At 45.0% G+C, this 23,445-nt stretch overlaps 1 protein-coding gene across 4 annotated transcripts; it reads left to right on the top strand.

The window, feature by feature from the left end:
• The first annotated feature begins 2 nt into the window (after positions 1-2).
• On the top strand, positions 3-16,714 carry EI24 (EI24 autophagy associated transmembrane protein). 4 transcript variants are annotated; one of them, XM_088481780.1, is made up of 11 exons: positions 3-108; positions 942-1,091; positions 1,345-1,490; positions 4,856-4,916; positions 8,218-8,284; positions 8,783-8,907; positions 10,934-11,053; positions 12,282-12,393; positions 12,804-12,915; positions 14,591-14,665; positions 15,784-16,714. In XM_088481780.1, exons 2-11 carry the CDS (start codon positions 1,050-1,052, stop codon positions 15,926-15,928), a joined length of 1,005 nt encoding a protein of 334 aa, XP_088337906.1. In that variant the 5' UTR covers positions 3-108; positions 942-1,049; the 3' UTR covers positions 15,929-16,714. The 4 variants fall into 4 exon arrangements, with proteins under 4 accessions (XP_088337906.1, XP_088337905.1, XP_088337907.1 ...); XM_088481779.1 differs by having other exon boundaries at positions 8-112; XM_088481781.1 differs by lacking the exon at positions 3-108 and adding an exon at positions 114-132.
• Positions 16,715-23,445: the final 6,731 nt, after the last annotated feature.

Genomic DNA, 23,445 nt, shown 5'->3' with positions numbered 1-23,445 from the left:
CAGCGGGCGGAGAGGGACTCCATTCCCCGGCAGGCATTGCGGGATGGGACATGCGCACTGCGGGCGGGGCCCGGGTGTTGTGAACCAGCTGTAGACAGACAGATTCCTGTAGGTGAGAAATCAGAGTCCAATGTCTGTATACTGTGGTGTCTTATGTATATATCGTGTGCGTCATGTACATGGGGTGTGCATATATACTGTGCCTTATCATGTATATATCATGTGTCATATGTAAATGGGGTGTGTGTTTGTATATGTGTGTATATACTGTGTCTTAAGTATATACTGTATATGTCATGTAAATGGGGTGTACATGTGTGTGTGTATATATATATATATATATATATATATATATATATATATATGTCTTAAGTATATATCATACTGACTTGTTTATCATTTAATTTTTGCTATGTTAATGGGGTGTGTATATATTATGTATATTATTTATGCCATATAGGAGGGAGAGGGAGGTGTATATATACAGTGTGATATGTATGTATTATATATAAAATGCTCTGTGGAGTTTGTATACATGCTGTGTGTTATTGTGGTCCAGGTTATGTGGGTGGGGGGGTTGTACATGATTTATTTTATTTATTTATTAACAGTTTCTTATATAGCGCAGCATATTCCGTTGCGCTTTACAATTGGAAACATTGATAGAACAAAACAGGGTAATAACTGACAGACATAGAGGTAAGAGGGCCCTGCTCGGAAGCTTACAATCTATAGTGTGTGTTACATATATATTCTGTGTGCTACGTAGGTGGGGTTGTGTTATTTTTGTGTTGACATATAGGTTACATGTGTGGTTGCGGTGATGTAGGTGGTATGTATGTATGTATGTATGTATGTATGTATGTATGTTGTGCTTGTTCCCTCTTAACTTGTTCAATTTCTTCTGAAAATGACAGTGTCTCCCTTCTCCTGTCTTCCAGGCCTGGTGGAGCCCACGCTTCCTTCATGATGACCTGTTCTGGATCATCTCTCTTCATCTCTCCATACAGCTGATACTCAACTAACGTGAACGGTTAGGAGGTGAAAAAATGGCCGACAGCTTGAAGAGTTTCCTCCAGGACCTTGCCCGGGTAAGCTCTGTCCATAGACGTGTACAGATATTTATATCCATTTGTTGCTACATACAAGATAAACTGGTAATACAAGAGCAGACAGACATGAGAGCATTAATTACAATATTATATCTTGATATTCTGCATACAGATATGTCTTGTAAGGTTCTATTATATTGGGGCTTCCTTTTTAGCTTTGTTCTGTGCTTTTAAGGAGCCATTTACTGGATAATGAGTTATTAATAATTCACTAACCTTTTATATCATGTAGGGTATTAAAGACTCCATTTGGGGAATTTGTACGATCTCCAAGCTCGATGCACGGATTCAGCAGAGGAGGGAGGAGCAGCGGAAGAGGCGTGCGAATAGTGCATTGGCGCAGAGACGGGCGCAGAGTGAGGAGAGAAAGCCGGAGAGGTGAGTGACTCTTCCTCACCCCTCATTATCTCTGATACATGGAGAGTGTCCCAACGTACAGGCAGCAGTGCAGGCCACAGAAATGGGGAAGATCACGCACACAATCTGTGTTATTACACATCAAACAACCATCCAGTACTCGCCTCAAGTCCCACAATTAGATTAATCTCCTGTAACAAATGACCTACAATAGATTTTACTTATCTCGTCCTTCTTTCATTCAATAAGAAAAAGTTACATGGGAAAAAGGGGTTGGGTATGGATCCCGGAGGTCAGAATCCAGACGCTAGCATCCCGACCGGATACCGACACCGGTCGGTATCCTAACCATCTTCCTCTCCTTAACCCTCTCCCCCTAGTGCCTAAACCTAACCCTTCCCCAAGTGCCTAATCCTAAAGCAGACCCTCCTCCTAACCCCGCTACTTACCTTCGGGATTCCGGCGGTCAAGATGCTGGCGCCTGGTGTCTGACAGGTGCCGGGATAACGGTGCCGGAATCCAAGTGGTCGGTATTATGACCGCATCCCGGAAAAAGTAAGTACACCCTCACGGCTTCCATAGCTATAAAGAAGGTACGTTTGAACCAGGTGCAGTTATTCCAATGGACTTCATTATGCCACAGGTGTAAAGACGTCTGCAGTGATCTCAGAGAACCAATTGTTGGAGCTCCTCAGTCTTCAGAGGGTTACAAGACGATTTCCAAACCACTGAAATCCATAACCCAACAGTGAGAGAGGCTATTTATCAACAGAGAACATTGAAGACAGCTGTGAAATCTCCTCCGTAGTGGGTGCCTCAGAAAATTCAACCAAAGACCATATATTTACATAAGAACTCATACAGAGACCAAAAATCTACATCCAGGGGTCTACAGGCCTCTGTCAGCACAGTGAATAAAGACTGAACTAGAAAGGCTTTCACAGAGTTGGAGCCAGGAGAAAGCTTTTCTCTCTATAAAAAAAAAAAAAAATCAATAAAAATATTGCAGAATAGGTGGGTGCTTTGTACATTGTATCTGAATGAAGTGCCAGACTTGTGAAACAATGTCCTCTGGACAGGTGAGACCAAAGTAGAGTTGTTTAACATTAATGCACAATTCTGATAAATAAAACCGTGTGTCATCACAAAAACCCAATACCCTGACCATCAAGCATGGGAGTGGAGAGATGGTGACTTGGGGTAGTTTTGCAGACTGGACATCTCGCAGTGATTGAGTCCACCTTGAACTCCTCTTTATAAAAGAGTCCAACAATTTAAACTGTAGACCAGGATCCCAAACACCAGCAAATCCACAACTGAGTGGCTGAAGAACAGAATCAAGGATTGGAAATAGGAAAGTGAAATGCCAGGCTTGACCCTGTAATTATTGCTCTCAGTCGTCACTGACCTGATGCCATGTTGACCGGAATTCTGGCTTTTTCCTCCAACATATTGCAAAAGACGGTTCATTCTAATACAAAAAAAATTACTTTGTTTCAGCTGCTAAAGGTGGTTCTCGTGAAACATGGGGCCTGATTCAGAGCCGCTCGTAAGCGGCCGCTCATTCGTTCTGACCGATGTTTGCTCATCTGCGCATGCGTACGGATTGTAATACGCATGCGCGAACCAGTCAGTGCGGCCGAAAATCGTGTGCTCGCTATATAGCGAATGCCTGCTATTTTGAGTGACAGGAGGAGGCGTATGTGGGTGGTAACAGGGGAAGGTGCTTGAAAACGGGGAGTGGAATTAGAACGCAGGCGTGCTTAAAGGTCAAAACGGACGTTTTAAGGGAGTGCATAATTAATACAGCAGCGTCATTGACCACGTCACTTGTTTTTTTTTTACTCAGAACTGCTCGCAAAATAGAGGTTGAAAAAACCAGCCACAAGAATAGCGAGCAGTTCATACGCTGTTCGATGTATTCGATTAATCTAATAAATAGCGGACATGACGTATGGTGCGAGCGGCAAGGGGACGTATTTTTCAAAATTACAAGCGCAAGTTTTGCTCGCTCGTTCAGACTTAGAGGCGTGAACAGACCGCAATGAGCGAACGGTTCATTTGAATAGCCACCCCTTGTTTTAGAACGAACGACCGCAAATAGCGAGCGGCTCTGAATGAGGGCCATGGTGTGTACTTACTTTTCCTCACATGGGGTATATTTACTAAGGTGCTGGTTTTTAGAAGTGGTTTTGTTGCCCATCGCAACCAATCAGATTCTACTTAACATTTATCTAGCACCTTCTAGAAGGTAATAGCTAGAATCTGATTGGTTGCTATGGGCAACAAACCACTTCTAAAAACCTGCACCTTAGTAAATATACCCCATGATGTCTTCATACTTACTACATACTTATTAATTACATGTAATAACCCCCCCCCCCTTTCCAAATGGGATAACCGGTGTACTTGTGTATATAATAATAATGTGTCCTCATACATCTAGCCTCTTTGCGCGTTAAACAGCCCTTCTAATCGCGCCATGCCGTGGCGTGACTCTGTAGCGCCAAGCGTCTTTTTGTGCGACTTTCTACCGCTATGCCATATGTAGCCTAATATAAGGACGCCCATCTTACCTTACATACATCCGATTGCGAAAACATTGAGTACAATCGCAGCCTCACGCACATTCGCCCAAGGTCTGACCTTACTCAGGAATTGCTAACCTCATCGCACGCAGTGCGAGCCCGAGCTGCGTATGGCATTGCAGTGGCTAATTTATGCACGCCCCTGTAACTGTACTTGTATACAGTCACCTGTCACCACCCCCCAAACGGTCAATCACTTCCTGTTAATCACCTTGCAATGGGTCTGCATAGTCACTGCGATCGGAGTGGAGTTCTCTCGCACTGCGTTGCAAGCGCAGAAGGCAACAATCGGCCGTTTGCGTGTGTTATCGCAGTTGCGATCGCTGCTGAAACGGCCCATTGTCCTCAGCGCTGCTTCTCATTGCCTCCAACGCTTCCTGTTGCTAATATGTTACATGTATCTCAGAGCTTTGCCATATGAATGTGCACAAGTCCCATGTTGTGTATATTACGGGTGGTTTATGCATAGAAATGACCAGGTCAGAGTCTGGACAGTGATTCTGAGCTGTATTTTCTGGAACCCTAGATGGAGAGAGAGTTAGACAAGACAAGCCTAAGGTATGGGGACCAAAGCTCTAAGGAGATAATGAGTAGGGGCATCATTGCAAGCATTGGAGGTTGTGAGAAAGTGACCTCTTAACATCTCACCCTACAGATCACCGGTTATTACTCCTCACCCTGCCCGTGCACTCTCACTGTCTATTTAGCTCTTCATCTCCTTGTTGTGTTATTGTAGCTCTCTAATACAGATTGCGTTCCATAGATCCTGTTCTGACTCTGTATTTCTCTTGTCCCCAGTGAGCCTCGTATTGTCACTCGTATCTTTCAGTGTTGTGCTTGGAATGGTGGAGTCTTCTGGGTATGTAGTTTTTGGTTTTTTTTTATACTGTAACTATCAGATATATCTTATTATTATTCACAAGGGTTCCATAGCACCGTACGTAGTGGATGGAACGTAAAGGAAACCTCTGCAGCACATAGGGATAAAAACAGGACAGTTATAGACCGGTTCACATCTGAACAGACATACAGATATACTTCATGACATAATACTTATCTGCAGACTTCATAATTACATTGGCAGAGGAAGAGAGGGCACTGTCTATAGGAGCTAAACATTTATACTAATGAGCCAAAACATTATGACCCCACTCTCATATGGAGCGAAAGGCGTTGACTATCCCGAAAAATGGAGCATGTAAAGGTCACTGATATATGGGACAGTAAGCTGACAGAAGAACCCGTAGTTGAGGTGTTGAATGCAGAAGATATGGGTAGCTGTAAGGTCCAGTGTGACTTTGATAAGGGCCAAAATAGTTATGGTCAGACGACCAGAGCCAGAGCATTTTCCGAATCGGCAAGGCTTGTGGGTGCTCCAGGTCAGCTGTGGCGAGTACCAACCGACAGTGAACACTGGGCCTGATTCAGACCCGCTCTCGAGCGATGAGCGCTCGCAAGCGGGTCGATGGTGCCCTAGTGCGCATGCTGTCGCTATGGGTCTCGCACCAAAGGGGGCGTGCTGTCGATGGTGAGTGTCACCACGCCCCCTTTGGTGGGCGTGCCGGGGGCGTTGCTGCCCAGACGGAGGCGTTCCCATGGGAACGCCTACCGTCTGGGTCCGGCCTCACTGACATCACTAGTGATGTCAGTCGGAGTGCTTTTGGCTCTGATAGAGCCAAAATCACTCCAGCGCTTGCGGCAGCGAGACCCTACCGCAGGGTCTCGTCGCAAGCCCGATGGTCGCGATCGTCTTGACCATCGCGACCCATCTTTTTGGCCGCTCGCATAAGCTGTGGGTGGTCACCCACAGCTATGCGAGCGGCCAGGAGGCCGCTCCATTTTTAGGTAGGAGTGCCCTGATTCAGAGCGAGCACTCTGGTCAGAGCGTCCGGCTCTGAATGAGGCCCACACTTCCTGGAGATGAGATGCTCTAGTGGGCGTCTCAAGACACGCTAATGGGCGTCTACATTCGCAAAGTGCTCGGTCGCCAATACATAGTGGGCGTGCTTATGCCTTGCAGTGTGATCGCCTGCCATGTCGTCACTTAGCCTAATTTGCATACGCTGGGTCGCGAGCGATCGGCTCTGAATCAGGTCCCATGTTCTAACAACATGTTACTGTTTGTGGTTATTATGTGACTGTAGCGGAAACCATATGAGCATATCCTGAGAGTACTTGAACACTGACGATAGTGATATACATTAGCAGGCAGTAGCGTGGTGTCACTGGGAGTAGCGTGGTGTCACTGGGAGGCAGCTGAGTGATCAGGACTGCCTGTCTAGTATTCGTTCTCTTTATAGCCTGTTAATAGTGGATATCAAACACCACAGCATACAGCCTGGGCGGTCTGCACACTTGCACAACTTGCATATTCATTTCCCTAACGCAATCGTACATACTGAATCGTTTGCATATTTATCTCCCAGGAAAACCAGCCACGGGTGATGTGAAAAAAGATAATTATAGTCCTCATACGAAGGACTATATATATAGTGAATGAATGAGGGTTTAACAAATATATAATATCACTTGGATACATCCGTTTACATTAGGGGTGATAATGACCACTTGCTTTGATCATAATAGTTATTAATGGAATACACTCAGTTTTTGTTTTACAGTGGTCTGATATATAATATAGAATTGTTTGAAGCCAGCACGGAGAGATCCCACTAACTCGCACTACATAACTCCGAATATCCTAATCTCTAGGTTTGCTGAGTTTTTATCCAATGGAGATTTTGGATAATTTTATGACAAGAGAGAATGATGACAGGATCAGATCATTAATAAAAATGATTCCAATTTGGCATAAAGTTATAGGACCAGCCAAGTGTCACTTACTAAGTGGCGATACCCTGATTCATATGTTCATATACCGAATGAGAGACCTGCGAGGAATTAATAGATGTCTTGAGTATAGGACCCAAACAATATAAATATAAGAATGATCTCATCTTGATCAATGTACACAGGACAATATAGTTGAAAACAAGGATATTAGAAGGATCTCATGGTAAATGAGAATCCTTAACAATTGAGAGACATCAGGACGCCATGTATATAAGATACTTTATTGCTACAATTAGTGGAGGTCCAGTACGAGTGCGCATGCTAATTTTAAATCACGTTTTTCTAACTAACACGATATTCTGACTTTTAAATTTCACTGGACTTTATGAAATTGTTGAAATAAAGGTTCTGTTTTAATTACCATATTTCTCAGTGAACCACATTGAACGTTTTCTCTTCTTTCTTGTAACTTTTTTGCATCAGCGTATTAGGTGGTCACAATGTTTTGGCTCATATTCGAGTATAAAGCTGATATTTATAAATAGTGTTTACGGTTATTACAAGAGAAGTAGACTATTATAGTATCTTATGTTCTTCTTGTACTCCTGAAAGCGACTTTCTGTTTCATGTGAAGATTAAAAGGCATAGTGTAGTGTCCGCCTTTTACAATATATGTACATTTGGTTACCCTGGCAGGACCTTATCGTGTAATAACTAGCTCTGTACAGTATAGCCTCACAGGTGGCCAAATTAGATAGATCAGTTGTTAGACAAATGGGCCCAACCACTGTATCCTTTGGAGGCCCCATCAGTATGACTTGAATATCCTATGCTGATACCTAGACATCAACATTATATCTTTGTTACTGTTATTTGTAGCGCTAATGCTTGTGATCCTAGGTGGACTTACAGTGGGTGAAGGGTGTGCGGTGCACACGGGCCCCTGGATCCATGGGCGCCTCGCACCGCATACCCTGCACCCAACCTGTTGCCAGCAAGTGCGCCCCCCATCCTAACGCTGCAACATTTTCCCAGTGACTTCTTTAAAAAGATGGCGCCACGCAGTGAAAGCAAAAACCTTTGCTATCTTGTGTGCGTGCTCCAATCTTCGATTATCAGTGGGAAGGTGACAGCGTGTACTGTAGGAGGGGGGACCCGCTTGCCAGCACCAGGTGAGGGGCGGGAGCACTGATCAGAGGAGGGGGCGGCCCTCGGGAATTAATATATGCCCCTGCTGGTGGTCACCATCTAGCATTTCTGCTGTTGGGGACAAAGTCCTACTATACGTATGTAGTATGTTATACAGGAAACTGTGCTGCACGTTCTCCCCTGCACTTAGGACATTCAATCCTGTCTTCTGTTTGTAGTTGAGTCTCTTCTTGTTCTACCGAATGTTCATCCCATTGCTCCAGTCAGTCACTGCGCGGATAATTGGTGAGTTCCCTCGTTACTCTGCTCCTTGTGTCACCTGATTGGAATGGTTTTGGAATCGGAATACATTGGAAAGCGGTCTCGTTCTGATTTATAAATTGCATTTTAATATATGTATAAACTTGCGTTTCTTCACTGCATCTACTGTGCCACCACGATTATGAGCTCTCCGCGGTTTTATCCTGTCCGCGGACAGGCATATACACTGGGGCGAATGCAGGGTACTTTTTGACCTCAAGTTTCTCAGGAGACTAATGCACACCAGGTTCTGCTCATTCATTATACAGACATGTATTATAATAATGTCATAGAATTCCAACGTACTTTGAAGAGCTGTATGGGTGACCCCTCCTAAGATTGACAAACAGTTTGTACCACAGTCTGATAAAGTACATTTATATTACATATTGATGTCTGATCATGTACACTTATAATTATACATATTGTCTTGAGGAGGGGTCACCACACATTTTCTCTTCTGACTATAACATGTCTTGGCAGGTGACCCATCCTTGCATGGAGATGTCTGGACCTGGCTGGAGTTCATCCTCACGTCGGTGTTTAGTGCCCTCTGGGTCCTTCCTCTGTTTGTTCTCAGCAAAGTGGTCAACGCCATCTGGTTCCAGGTGGGACACATTTGTATTACAAGCTACAGCCGTGGCCAAAAGTTTTGAGAATGACACAAGTATTGGTTTTCACAAAGTTTGCTGCTTCAGTCTTTTAAGACCTTTTTGTCAGATGTTACTATGGTATACTGAGGTAGCATTACATAAGTGTCAGATGTTACTATGGTATACTGAGGTAACATTACAGCATTACATAAGTGTCAGATGTTACTATGGTATACTGAGGTAACATTACATAAGTGTCAGATGTTACTATGGTATACTGAGGTAACATTACAGCATTACATAAGTGTCAGATGTTACTATGGTATACTGTGTAACATTACAGCATTACATAAGTGTCAGATGTTACTATGGTATACTGAGGTAACATTACAGCATTACATAAGTCTCAGATGTTACTATGGTATACTGAAGTAAGATTACAAGCATTTCATTTGTCAAAGGCTTTTATTTTCAATTACATTAAGTTTATGCAGAGAGTGAATATTCACAGTGCTGACCCTTCTTTTTCAAGACCTCTGCAATTCTCCCTGGCATGCTGTCACTCACCTTCTGGGCCACATACTGACTGATGGCCGCCCATTCTTGCCTAATCAGTGCTTGGAGTTTGTCAGAATCTGTGGGTTTTTGATTGTCCATCCGCCTCTTGAGGATTGACCACAAGTTGTCAATGGGATTAATGTCTGGGGAGTTTACTGGCCATGGACCCAAAATTTCGATGTTGTGTTCCCCGAGCCACTTGGTTATCACTTTTGCCTTATGGCAAGATGCTCCATCATGCTGGAAAAGACATTGTTCCTCACCACACTGTTCTTGGATGGTTGGGAGAAGTTGCTCTTGGAGGATGTTTTGGTACCATTCTTTATTCATGGCTGTGTTCTTAGGCAAAATGTGAGTGATCCCACTCCATGGCTGAGAAGTAACCCCACACATGAATGTTCTCAGGATGCTTTACTGTTGGCATGACACAGGACAAAGATTTGGAGGATGGCCTGGTGTCAATAAGGGCAGCAAAGAAGCCACTTCTCTTCATGACATACATCAGGGACAGACTGGTATTCTGCAAAAGGTACAGGGATTGGATTGCTGAGGACTGGAGTAAAGTTATTTTCTCTGATGAATCCCCTTTCAGATTGTTTGGGGCATCTGGAAAAACGCTTGTCCGGAGAAGGAAAGGTGAGCGCTACCATCAGTCCTGTGTCATGCCAACAGTAAAGCATACTGAGACCATTCATGTGTGGGGTTACTACTCAGCCAAGGGAGTGAGCTCACTCACAATTTTGCCTAAGAACACAGCCATGAATAAAGAATGGTACCAAAACATCCTCCAAGAGCAACTTCTCCCAACCATCTAAGAACAGTGTGGTGAGGAACAATGCCTTCTCCAGCATGATGGAGAACCTTGCCATAAGGCAAAAGTGATAACCAAGTGGCTCGGGGAACACAACATCAAAATTTTGGGTCCATGGCCAGGAAACTCCCAAGACCTTAATCCCATTGAGAACTTGTGGTCAGTCCTCAAGACTCGGGTGTACAAACAAAAACCCACAAATTCTGACAAACTCCAAGCATTGATTAGGTAAGAATGGGCGGCCATCACTCAGTATGTTGCCCAGAAGTTGAGTGACAGCATGCCAGGGCGAACTGCAGAGGTCTTGAGAAAGAAGGGTCAACACTGAAAATATTCACTCTTTGCATAAACTTTGCGTAATTGTCAATAAAAGACTGACACTTATGTAATGCTGTAATGTTACCTCCAGTATACCATAGTAACATCTGACACTTATGTAATGCTGTAATGTTACCTCAGTATACCATAGTAACATCTGACACGTATGTAATGCTGTAATGTTACTTCAGTATACCATAGTAACATCTGACAAAAAGGTCTAAAAACATTGACGCAGCAAACTTTGTGAAAACCAATACTTGTGTCCTTCTCAAAACTTTTGGCCATGGCTGTACATTAGCTAGGCCTTCAATGACCAGTAACGTTGAGATACACTCTACCTGTACCTTGCAGGACATTGCAGATTTGGCCTTTGAGATGTCTGGAAGAAAAGCACAGCCTTTCCCCAGTGTCAGTAAGATCATTGCTGACATGCTGTTTAACTTGCTGCTGCAGGCTCTCTTCCTCATCCAGGTATTGTCACGTAGTATCCTATTCATTACACTTATAGCCATAGAGTATGAACAATAGGTTACGTATAGCTCAGGGATCCTGCATTTTGGATCTCTATATTGATCGGCTTCACCCACGGCCACAGGTAACTTTCAAACCCCTACATGACCAGGGCCCAAGGTACCTGAAGCAGCTTCTGATCCCTTACTGTCCCACTCAATTATTGCGATCCATTGATGAAGGACTATTAACAGTACCTAGAATCTCCCGGAATTCATCTGGGGGGGTCGAGCTTTCAACTTTGTGGCTCTGACTCTATGGAACTCTCTTCCCCGCACAGTTCCAGAGACCTCCACTCTAGAGAAAATAGACCCAAGACTCCCCTATTCACTAATGACCAGAGTTTAAGCTTGTTTTGTATTTTGTGCTGTAAAGGCAAATGTGAAGCACTTTGAGTCCTGTTAGGAGAAAAGTGCTATATAATAACATTATTATTATATTTCCTGAGGACTGATACATCTGTAATACGCTATATTCATTGCTACATTTGTTCTCCGTTACATATAAAAAAAGTGAGCAGGTTTAATGCCTACGGACTGAGCAATGGGCCTGATTCAGACCCACTCGCGAGCGGCTGTCCGCTCGCAAGTGGGTCGATGGTGTGCACTGCGCATGCGCACAACGGAGGGAGCTCCGTCGTGCGCATGCGCGAGACGCGATGAGCGAAGGACTTTCCTTCGCTCGTTGTGTCTGATCAAAGGGGGCGTGCTGTCGATGTTGATTGACAGCACGCCCCCTTTGGTGGGCGTGCCGGGGGCGTTCCCAAGGGAACGCCTACCGTCAGAAGCCGGCCCCACTGACATCACTAGTGATGTCAGTGGGAGTGATTTTGGCTCTGATAGAGCCAAAATCACTCCGGGCCTTGCGGTTGAGAAACTCAACCGCAGGCTTCGGCTCGCAGTGGCGATGGTCAAAGACCATTGCGACCATCATCCTGCACGCTCTTATATGCTGTGGGTGGTGACCCACAGCTATACGAGCGTCCAGGAGGACGCTCCATAATTATGGAGGTGGGCCCTGATTCAGAGCGAGCGCTCTGGTCAGAGCGTCCTGCTCTGAATCAGGGCCAATGTTTGCATCAAGGGGGACATTTATTTATTTTTTCTTATTATGACAACGTAGAACTTTTTTAGTTGCCTCCTGCTGTATACTGAGGAGAAAACCATGTCCTATGTCTGTTCTGTCGCAGGGCATGTTTGTCAGTCTCTTCCCAATCGATGTCATCGGACAGCTCATCAGTCTTCTCCACATGTCTCTGCTCTACTCACTCTACTGTTTTGAGTATCGATGGTTCAACAAAGGTAATGAGATGCTACGTTCATAGCCGGAAGCCACAGGGACTTCAGTGTAGCAGCTCGTGCTTCCGAGGGTCTGGCTTTTGATCCATAGACTCTTGCTCTAAAATCTCACTATAATCTAATACTAAATCAGTGGTTCCCAACTCCAGTGCCGACAGGCCATGTTTTGCGGATTTCTTAAATCATGCACAGGTGAATTGATCTATTTTATTTATTTTTTTCTGGGTCCGTAATTATCCCACCTGCTTCCGCACACAGAAATCCTCACAACCTGACCTGCTGGTGAGCACTTGAGAGTTGGAGTTGAGAACCCCTGGTGTAAATGATGAAGTTGCGATTGGCGTTCCTGTCTATGTCGCACATAACTACGCACTGTCACATGCAGCCGTTCTCTCGCTCTCTCTCTCTGGCAGGGGTGGAAATGCATCAGCGGTTATCCAACATTGAGCGCAACTGGCCCTATTACTTTGGATTCGGTTTACCCCTGGCCTCCCTGACAGCCATGCAGTCATCCTATATCATCAGGTAAATTGCTAATGCCCGGCTTCGTTGATGAAGGTGATCGAGATGAAATCCTGTCCTCCCTGAGCTACTACCAGGTTACTGGGCATCCGCATTGGAAAATTCTTTTTTTGGGGGGCACAGGTCAGTGTAATACCTCCCCCCCCCCCCCCCCCCCTACCCCCTTCCATCCCTTCACCAATGGTATAGTGAAGATAACTGTGAGAGTGTTTTGCACTTCCTCATGGGGATGGTATTGGCTCAGGGTAGCAATCTGGGGGTGGTATTAATCGGGATATAGTTAATTTACCGGCGACATCCTGACGTCAAAATCCCGACCTATCTTTAGCCAGACGCCACAATCCCGACAGCCGGCGGAGCCCTGTAAGGTGTTGGCCGCAGGGGAGGGGTTCGTTTTAGGGACCCCAGGGGGAGATTAGGGTTAGGCACCCACCGGGGAGAGGGTTAGGTTACAGAGAGGGGGGATTAGGCAACCCCGGGGGGAGGTTAGGGTTAGGCACCACTAATGGAGGGTTAGGGGGGGAAAGGGGTAGCATCTTAACTGTTCGGGCTTCCGGCATCTGGAAATGAGCTGGCGGCTATTCAAACCCAACCCGTATCGATCCCCCCCTATACAGAAAGGATGAGGATCTGGGTTATTGCCCTGTAAATAGTAAAGATAATGTTTGCACCAGACCATTGTCCCCGGTCAGTAAGGTTACACATTATCTCCCGGGAGAGGAAGGAATAGTGATTAACAAGGTGACCTGGTTGTGATTAGTAACGAACATTGGGCCTGATTCAGAGCCGGACGCTATTTGCGCTCGCTCGTTCTGAAAATAGGGGTGGCTATTCAAATGAACCGTTCGCTCTTTGCGGTCTGTTCACGCCTCTCTGTCTGAACGAGCGAACAAAACTTGCGGTCGTTTTTTGGATAACTACGCCCCCTGGCCGCTCGCATCCTACGTCATGTCCGCTATTTATTAGATTAATCGAGTACATCGAACAGCGTATGAACTGCTCGCTATACTTGTGGTTGGTTTTTGCTACCACAATTTTGCGAGCAGTTCGGGCTATAAAATAACCCAGTGACGTGGTCATTGACGCTGCTGTATTAATTATGCTCACCCTTAAAACGCCCGTTTTGACCTTTTGGCACGCCTGCGTTCTGATCTCCACTCCCCGTTTTCAAGCTCCTTCCCCTGTTACCACCCACATACGCCTCCTCCTGTCACTCAAAATAGCAGGCATTCGCTATATAGCGAGCACACGATTTTCGGCCGCACTGACTGGTTCGCGCATGCGTATTACGATCCGTACGCATGCGCAGTTGGGCAAACATCGCTCGGAGCGAACGAGTGGCCGCTTACGAGCGGCTCTGAATCAGGCCCATTGTTCAAAGGTGCAATCCTACAGGTAACCATGGCAACCCCTCTCTCACATGTGCTGCCATTGTCCAATTTTGTGTTGGAGGGATACAAGCTGCTTTGTTGCCATAGGTTACTGCACATTCGCCCCTTCTGAGCAATGTATAGTAACCTCGGGATTAGAATATTACCCCTCTTACCCGCACAGGGCTTTGAGATTATATTGGTAATTACCATGGTGTAATACATTGCCCGGGTAACAGGTAACCTACTATAAAGCTGTTATTTGTACACTGCTTTTTCATTGGACTGAACACGGATGTATTTTGCAGTGGCTGTCTCTTCTCCATTCTCTTCCCGCTCTTCATCATCAGTGCTAACGAAGCAAAGACCCCTGGGAAAGCGTAGTAAGTATCCCGGGGGTATACACCATATAGGTCTCTTTGTTGCTGGGGGTGGGAGGGCAGATGCTGTATATAATGCACAGATTAGCTGCTGCTCCAGACGTACAGAATGAGTCCTGTGCACACCAAGGACTAGCGGGTAATGTGCTGTGTGGTCAGGGCAGGGAACTGTAATACCGGTCGTATAGTAAAAGTAAATAAAACCACGAGTTCAGTGCGCAGAAGAACCCATATCTACAGTACCGGTCGTATGTTGGCATTAGTCTTCTAGACTGGAGACAGCGGGTATATTAGCATTCGCTTGGTATACAAGGGAGCATGTATTGACATTACCCTGGTGTAGTGGGGACGGGGTAAAGTATATAACATTAGCCTAGTGTAGCAGGAATATTCGGTAGCATGTATAGGAATTAGCCTGGTGTAGCAGGGACAGCGGGTAGCATGTATTGGCATTAGCCTGGTGTAGCAGGGACAGCAGGTAGAAAGTATTGACATTAGCCTACTATAGCGGGGACAGGGTAAAGTGTAGACATTAGCCTGGTGTAGTCGGGACAGTGGGTAGCATGTATTGGCATTAGCCTGGTGTAGTAGGGACAGCGGGTAGCATGTATTGGCATTAGCCTGGTGTAGCAGGGACAGCGGGTAGCATGTGTTGGTACTAGCCTGGTGTAGTCGGGACAGTGGGTAGCATGTATTCGCATTAGCCTGGTGTAGTAGGGACAGCGGGTAGCATGTATTGGCATTAGCCTGGTGTAGTCGGGACAGCGGGTAGCATGTATTGGCATTAGCCTGGTGTAGTGGGGACAGCGGGTAGCATGTGTTGGTACTAGCCTGGTGTAGCAGGGACAGTGGGTAGCATGTACTGGCATTAGCCTAGTGTAGCAGGGACAGCGGTTAGCATGTGTGGGTATTAGCCTGGTGTAGCAGGGACAGCGGGTAGCATGTGTGGGTATTAGCCCAGTGTAGCAGGGACAGCAGGTAGCATGTATTGGTATGTGGGTAGCATGTATTGGCATTAGCCTGGTGTAGTGGGTACAGCGGGTAGCATGTATTGGTATGTGGGTAGCTTAGCACACACCTTCTATATTGCTGCCATCTGATTCTCTCCCCTCTATTCACAGTCACTTCCAGTTGCGTCTCTTCTCGCTGGTCGTCTTCCTCAGTAACCGTCTCTTTCACAAGACCGTCTACCTGCAGTCTACTCTGAGCGCCTCCCCCAGTCCACACCAGTCACCCGCCAAACACAAGGTCACTTCGGGACACTGATCTACAACGGAAGAAGTCCATCCCCTCCGCCGTGTTTTTAACCCTTTGTGACTGGCACAAGTCTTGTGCCACGCTGGTTATTTCTGTTTTTCTCCCATGTTGCTGGGCCCATACCATCCATCCACCCTCACCCCCAGCGCTCTTGCAAGTTTGTGAATGTCTGGAGTGTGTCAAAATAGCGACGTCTGTGTCGGTCATGCCGCCCCCCCCGGACCACCCACTTTTTACAGTTTGTAGAAAAATCTGACAACTTCAACTTGCCATCCCCAACGTTTTTATTCCTGTAGAGTAACCCACCGGTGCTGATGTTTAAGTACAGAGGTTCTTCTGAGTTGTATTTATGCCTATTTTAGTTTACAGCACAGGAACTTGGACCACGTCAGGCAGTTTTGGGTACTTTGGGTAATTGCCTGTTCATGAATTGACCTTGTGATATTTTGTATGAAACGAGAGGAGAATAATCCATCCTGTGTTACATGTGAATATGTGGTGACCTCCGCCAGGTAGTTTCCTTGATAAATATGAGTCTCTGAGCACTGACAGCCGGTCTGTGAGATCGGTCTCACATTTTGTGGGTCACAGGTGGGTTTCCCGGCTGTAGCACAGCAGATATTTAGTGGATGTCCTGTTAATTACTAAGCACTACGGCTTCAGCATTCAGGGATGAAGAGTTAATTCCTGTTTTTAATGTTAATTATTTGTGTCTAATTGAGCTATGGACAAAATATGTCTGAATTTGACCATTTTGTGATTTTAAAAAGCAGCAAATGAACAATTTTTATGTGACTTGTGTTTTCTGGTGTATGACCGTATTTTGTATCTCGGCAGTAACTCTTTATCTGTACCAGTTGTTTGCGCCTCCCCTCTACTTCCTGCAGACTATTGCGCATCCTGAAGCATAACTGCATTAGGTGCAAAGGAGGAAGAGAAAGACATATATGGCTCAGACAGAATGTCTATAGTTACCACCATCATTACTAGAACGGGGAAAGACCTGTACAGATGTGTCCTTGCTCATCTGGCGTCAATACGCGATGCCGCGTGATATGCCCGGCGTCAGGTCCTGTGCAACTCTGCTAGTGTTTCCCGGCTTTTTTTTTTTTTGCTGAAAATGCATCTAATACCCCCTTTTACACCAGAGCAAAAACCTGGGTTTTTGCTGGGTCTACCCGAGTCGCAGCTCAGTGTAAAAGGGTCCCTGAAAAATAACCTGGGTCAAGTGACCCAGCAATCCAACCCAGGTATCTACCAGGGACGGACCCAGGATGGACCTGGGTAATGGTGCAGTGTAAACGGTGTGACCCGGGTTATCCAACCTGGGTCATGCCTAAAATGAGCTGATTGGTGGTTGTGGAGCAGTCACCGCCCATGTTTTATGACCTCACAAGTTTAGCAGGGCAGACCCAGGTTCAGTGTGAACGGGGCTGACCTGGGAATAACCCAAATCGATGGTGCTGTGTAAACGGTGTCTGACCAGGGTTGGAACCATGTCTAAAAACCCATGTCGAACCCAGGTTTTTGGTGGAAAAGAGGTATAAATTGTAATATGACTAGGACACTCCAGGAGCCTGTACAGATGAATGTGATATGTGCCATTGTATATTGAGTCTGTGGAAACCTACGGTTGCTGCATCATAGCATTTCACATGCTGATTGAGATGTATACAAGTGTTACAGTCCGCTGGCGCGTCCATTATAACATACTGGGTATGAGGGAGTCTGTACAATACACACTATATAACATACTGGGTATGAGGGAGTCTGTATAATGCACACTATATAACATACTGGGAATGAGAGGGCCTGTACAATACACACTATATAACATACTGGGAATGAGAGGGCCTGTACAATACACACTATGGGCTCTATTTATCAACATTATTTTTACTAAAATAATGTGAAAAAGGGTGTTTTCACACCCTTTTCACATTATTTTAGTATCACCTATAGTTATTACAGGGCAATTGGAGTAGGATTCATAAAATTCTACTCCAACCCCTAAGTATCACTTACTTTTAGTAAAGCAGATCGCATTTCCCATAACTGTAATGGGAAATGTGATCTGACCATAGTTACTAAAAATAAATGTGAAAAAAATACCGGGGAAAGCCCTGTGATAATAACGCCACCTGGAAGTGGCGTTATCCAGGGTCTCCCCCGGTTACCGGCCTCCTGCCCTGCTCTAACGGGGAGAGCAGAGCCGGGAGTCGGTCCCAGTAATCAGCTGTGTGGTCTAAACAGACCGCAAGCTGATTACTGTAAAAAAAAAATAGTAAAAAAAAAAATTACCTGACTCCAGGGACTGGTGATGACTCCCCTCCGGTCAGCTGGTCTCCCATAGTGCACTACTGCCCGGTCATCAGATGATCGGGCCCCAGTGCAGTATGGGAGATCACCTGACTGGAGGAATGGAGAACATCACCGGAGGCCTGGAGCATGCAGGTAAGTGTGTGTAAGGGAGGGGGGATCGCGGGGTGAGGGAGGGGGGGGGCCACGATCGTGGGGGGAGGGGCTTAGCGCCGGATCGGGGGGTAGCTGCGGCGAACTGTCGGCGCATGCGCGGGCACTTAATCACTGTATTTTTTGCGAAAATACCGTGATAAGGCTCCGAAGGGGATTAGCAGGGACAGAGATTTATCACAAGCTTTGTCCCTGCAAGGGAATTGTAGTAAATCCCTGTGATATTGCCTGAATTCGCAATGCGAATTCACTCGGTAATATCACACTACAATCTGCATTACCAATGCGTATTGTAGTAAATAGAGCCCTATATAATATACTCGGTATGAGGGAGTCTGTGCAATGCACACTATATAACATACTGGGTGTGAGGGAGTCTGTGCAATGAACACTATATAACATACTGGGGATGAGGGAGTCTGTGCAATGAACACTATATAACATACTGGGGATGAGGGAGTCTGTACAATGCACACTATATAGTATACTGGGGATGAGGGAGTCTGTACAATGCACACTATATAACATACTGGGGGTGAGGGAGTCTGTACAATGCACACTATATAACATACTGGGAATGAGGGAGTCTGTACAATACACACTGTATAACATACTGGGGATGAGGGAGTCTGTAGAATACACACTATATAACATACTGGGGGTGAGGGAGTCTGTATAATACACACTATATAACATACTGGGGGTGAGGGAGTCTGTACAATGCACACTATATAACATACTGGGGATGAGGGAGTCTGTACAATACACACTATATAACATACTGGGGATGAGGGAGTCTGTAGAATACACACTATATAACATACTGGGTGTGAGGGAGTCTGTACAATGCACACTATATAACATACTGGGGATGAGGGAGTCTGTACAATACACACTGTATAACATACTGGGGATGAGGGAGTCTGTAGAATACACACTATATAACATACTGGGTGTGAGGGAGTCTGTATAATACACACTATATAACATACTGGGGGTGAGGGAGTCTGTACAATGCACACTATATAGTACACTGCACAGGTTCTCAAACACGGTCCTCGGGACCCCAAACAGTGCATGTTTTCCAGGTCTCCTCGCAGAATTGCAAGTGAAATAATTAGTTCCACATGTGGATCTTTTAAAATGTGTCAGTGAGTAATGAATACACCTGTGCACCTGGTGGGGGAACTGCAAAACATGAACTGTGTGGGGTCCTGAGGACTGAGTTTGAGAACCACTGGTATACTGGATATGAGGGAGTCTGTACAATGCACACTATATAATATACTGGGTGTGAGGGAGTCTACATTGCACACTAACATACTGGGGATGAGGGAGTCTGTACAATGCACACTATATAACATACTGGGTGTGAGGGAGTCTGTACAATGCACACTATATAATATACTGGGGGTGAGGGAGTCTGTACCATGCACACTATATAACATACTGGGTGTGAGGGAGTCTATACAATACACACTATATAACATACTGGGTGTGAGGGAGTCTGTACAATGCACACTATATAATATACTGGGGGTGAGGGAGTCTGTACCATGCACACTATATAACATACTGGGTGTGAGGGAGTCTGTACAATACACACTATATAACATACTGGATATGAGGGAGTCTGTACAATGCACACTATATAACATACTGGGGGTGAGGGAGTCTGTACAATGCACACTATATAACATACTGGGGTGAGGGAGTCTGTACAATACACACTATATAACATACTGGGGGTGAGGGAGTCTGTACAATGCACACTATATAACATACTGGGGGTGAGGGAGTCTGTACAATACACACTATATAACATACTGGGGGTGAGGGAGTCTGTACAATGCACACTATATAACATACTGGGGGTGAGGGAGTCTGTACAATGCACACTATATAGTATACTGCACAGGTTCTCAAACACGGTCCTCGGGACCCCAAACAGTGCATGTTTTCCAGGTCTCCTCGCAGAATTGCAAGTGAAATAATTAGTTCCACATGTGGATCTTTTAAAATGTGTCAGTGAGTAATGAATACACCTGTGCACCTGCTGGGTGACCTGCAAAACATGAACTATGTGGGGTCCTGAGGACTGAGTTTGAGAACCACTGGTATACTGGATATGAGGGAGTCTGTACAATGCACACTATATAATATACTCGGTATGAGGGAGTCTGTGCAATGCACACTATATAACATACTGGGTAAGTGGGAGTCTGTACAATGCACACTATATAACATACTGGGTATGAGGGAGTCTGTATAATACACACTATATAATATACTGGGTATGAGGGAGTCTGTATAATACACACTATATAACATACTGGGTGTGAGGGAGTCTGTACAATGCACACTATATAACATACTGGGTGTGAGGGAGTCTGTACAATACACACTATATAATATACTGGGTATGAGGGAGTCTGTATAATACACACTATATAATAAACTGGGTGTGAGGGAGTCTGTACAATACACACTATATAACATACTGGGGGTGAGGGAGTCTGTACAATGCACACTATATAACATACTGGGGATGAGGGAGTCTGTACAATACACACTATATAACATACTGGGGGTGAGGGAGTCTGTACAATACACTATATAACATACTGGAGGCGAGGGAGTCTGTACAATGCACACTATATAACATACTGGGTGTGAGGTAGTCTGTACAATACACACTATATAACATACTGGGTGTGAGGGAGTCTGTACAATGCACACTATATAACATACTGGGTGTGAGGGAGTCTGTACAATGCACACTATATAACATACTGGGGGCAAGGGAGTCTGTACAATGCACACTATATAGTATACTGCACAGGTTCTCAAACTCGGTCCTCGGGACCCCAAACAGTGCATGTTTTCCAGGTCTCCTCGCAGAATCGTAAGTGAAATAATTAGTTCCACATGTGGATCTTTTAAAATGTGTCAGTGAGTAATGAATACACCTGTGCACCTGCTGGGTGACCTGCAAAACATGAACTGTGTGGGGTCCTGAGGACTGAGTTTGAGAACCACTGGTATACTGGATATGAGGGAGTCTGTACAATGCACACTATATAATATACTCGGTATGAGGGAGTCTGTGCAATGCACACTATATAACATACTGGGTATGACGGAGTCTGTACAATGCACACTATATAACATACTGGGTGTGAGGGAGTCTATACAATACACATTATATAATATACTGGGTGTGAGGGAGTCTGTACAATATACACTATATAACATACTGGGTATGAGGGAGCCTGTACAATGCACACTATAATATACTGGTATGAGGGAGTCTGTACAATACACTATAACATACTGGGGATGAGGGAGTCTGTACAATACACACTATATAATATACTGGGGATGAGGGAGTGTGTACAATACACACTATATAATATACTGGGAATGAGGGAGTCTGTACAATGCACACTATATAATATACTGGGGATGAGGGAGTCTGTACAATACACACTATATAACATACTGGGGGTGAGGGAGTCTGTACAGTGCACACTATATAACATACTGGGTATGAGGGAGTCTACAATGCACACTATATAATATACTGGGTGTGAGGGAGTCTGTAAATGTACACTATATAACATTCTGGGTGTGAGGGAGTCTGTACAATGCACACTATATAATATACTGGGTGTGAGGGAGTCTGTACAATGCACACTATATAACATACTGGGGATGAGAGAGCCTGTACAATGCGCACTATATAACATACTGGGGGTGAGGGAGTCTGTACAATGCACACTATATAACATACTGGGGGTGAGGGAGTCTGTACAGTGCACACTATATAACATACTGGGGGTGAGGGAGTCTGTACAATGCACTATATAACATACTGGGTATGAGGGAGTCTGTACAATACACACTATATAACATACTGGGTATGAGGGAGCCTGTACAATACACACTATATAATAAACTGGGTATGAGGGAGCCTGTACAATACACTATATAACATACTGGGGGTGAGGGAGTCTGTACAATGCACACTATATAATATACTGGGTGTGAGGGAGTCTGTACAATACACACTATATAACATACTGGGGGTGAGGGAGTCTGTACAATGCACACTATATAACATACTGGGGATGAGGGAGTCTGTACAATACACACTATATAACATACTGTGGGTGAGGGAGTCTGTACAATACACTATATAACATACTGGGGGCGAGGGAGTCTGTACAATGCACACTATATAACATACTGGGTGTGAGGTAGTCTGTACAATACACACTATATAACATACTGGGTATGAGGGAGTCTACAATGCACACTATATAACATACTGGGGGCAAGGGAGTCTGTACAATGCACACTATATAGTATACTGCACAGGTTCTCAAACTCGGTCCTCGGGACCCCAAACAGTGCATGTTTTCCAGGTCTCCTCGCAGAATCGTAAGTGAAATAATTAGTTCCACATGTGGATCTTTTAAAATGTGTCAGTGAGTAATGAATACACCTGTGCACCTGCTGGGTGACCTGCAAAACATGAACTGTGTGGGGTCCTGAGGACTGAGTTTGAGAACCACTGGTATACTGGATATGAGGGAATCTGTACAATGCACACTATATAATATACTCGGTATGAGGGAGTCTGTGCAATGCACACTATATAACATACTGGGTATGACGGAGTCTGTACAATGCACACTATATAACATACTGGGGGTGTGGGAGTCTGTACAATGCACACTATATAATATACTGGGTGTGAGGGAGTCTGTACAATACACACTATATAACATACTGGGTATGAGGGAGTCTGTACAATGCACACTATAACATACTGGGTGTGAGGGAGTCTGTATAATACACACTATATAATATACTGGGGATGATGGAGTCTGTACAATGCACACTATATAACATACTGGGTGTGAGGGAGTCTGTACAATGCACACTATATAACATACTGGGTGTGAGGGAGTCTGTACAATACACACTATATAACATACTGGGTGTGAGGGAGTCTGTACAATACACATTATATAATATACTGGGTGTGA

The sequence above is a fragment of the Taudactylus pleione genome, unplaced genomic scaffold, assembly GCF_031769625.1.
Source record: "Taudactylus pleione unplaced genomic scaffold, aTauple2 ptg000278l, whole genome shotgun sequence".
NCBI lineage: Eukaryota > Metazoa > Chordata > Amphibia > Anura > Myobatrachidae > Taudactylus > Taudactylus pleione.
Note: the sequence above shows the minus strand (reverse complement) of the source record. Positions and strands in the feature narration are given on the sequence as shown.

Coding starts and splice junctions, on each gene's coding strand:
- EI24 (XM_088481780.1), top strand. CDS start 1,050: ATGGCCGACAGCTTGAAGAGTTTCCTCCAGGACCTTGCCCGG. Junction 4,917..8,217: donor GGAATGGTGGAGTCTTCTGG/GTATGTAGTTTT, acceptor TTCTGTTTGTAG/TTGAGTCTCTTCTTGTTCTA. Junction 14,666..15,783: donor AAGACCCCTGGGAAAGCGTA/GTAAGTATCCCG, acceptor CTCTATTCACAG/TCACTTCCAGTTGCGTCTCT.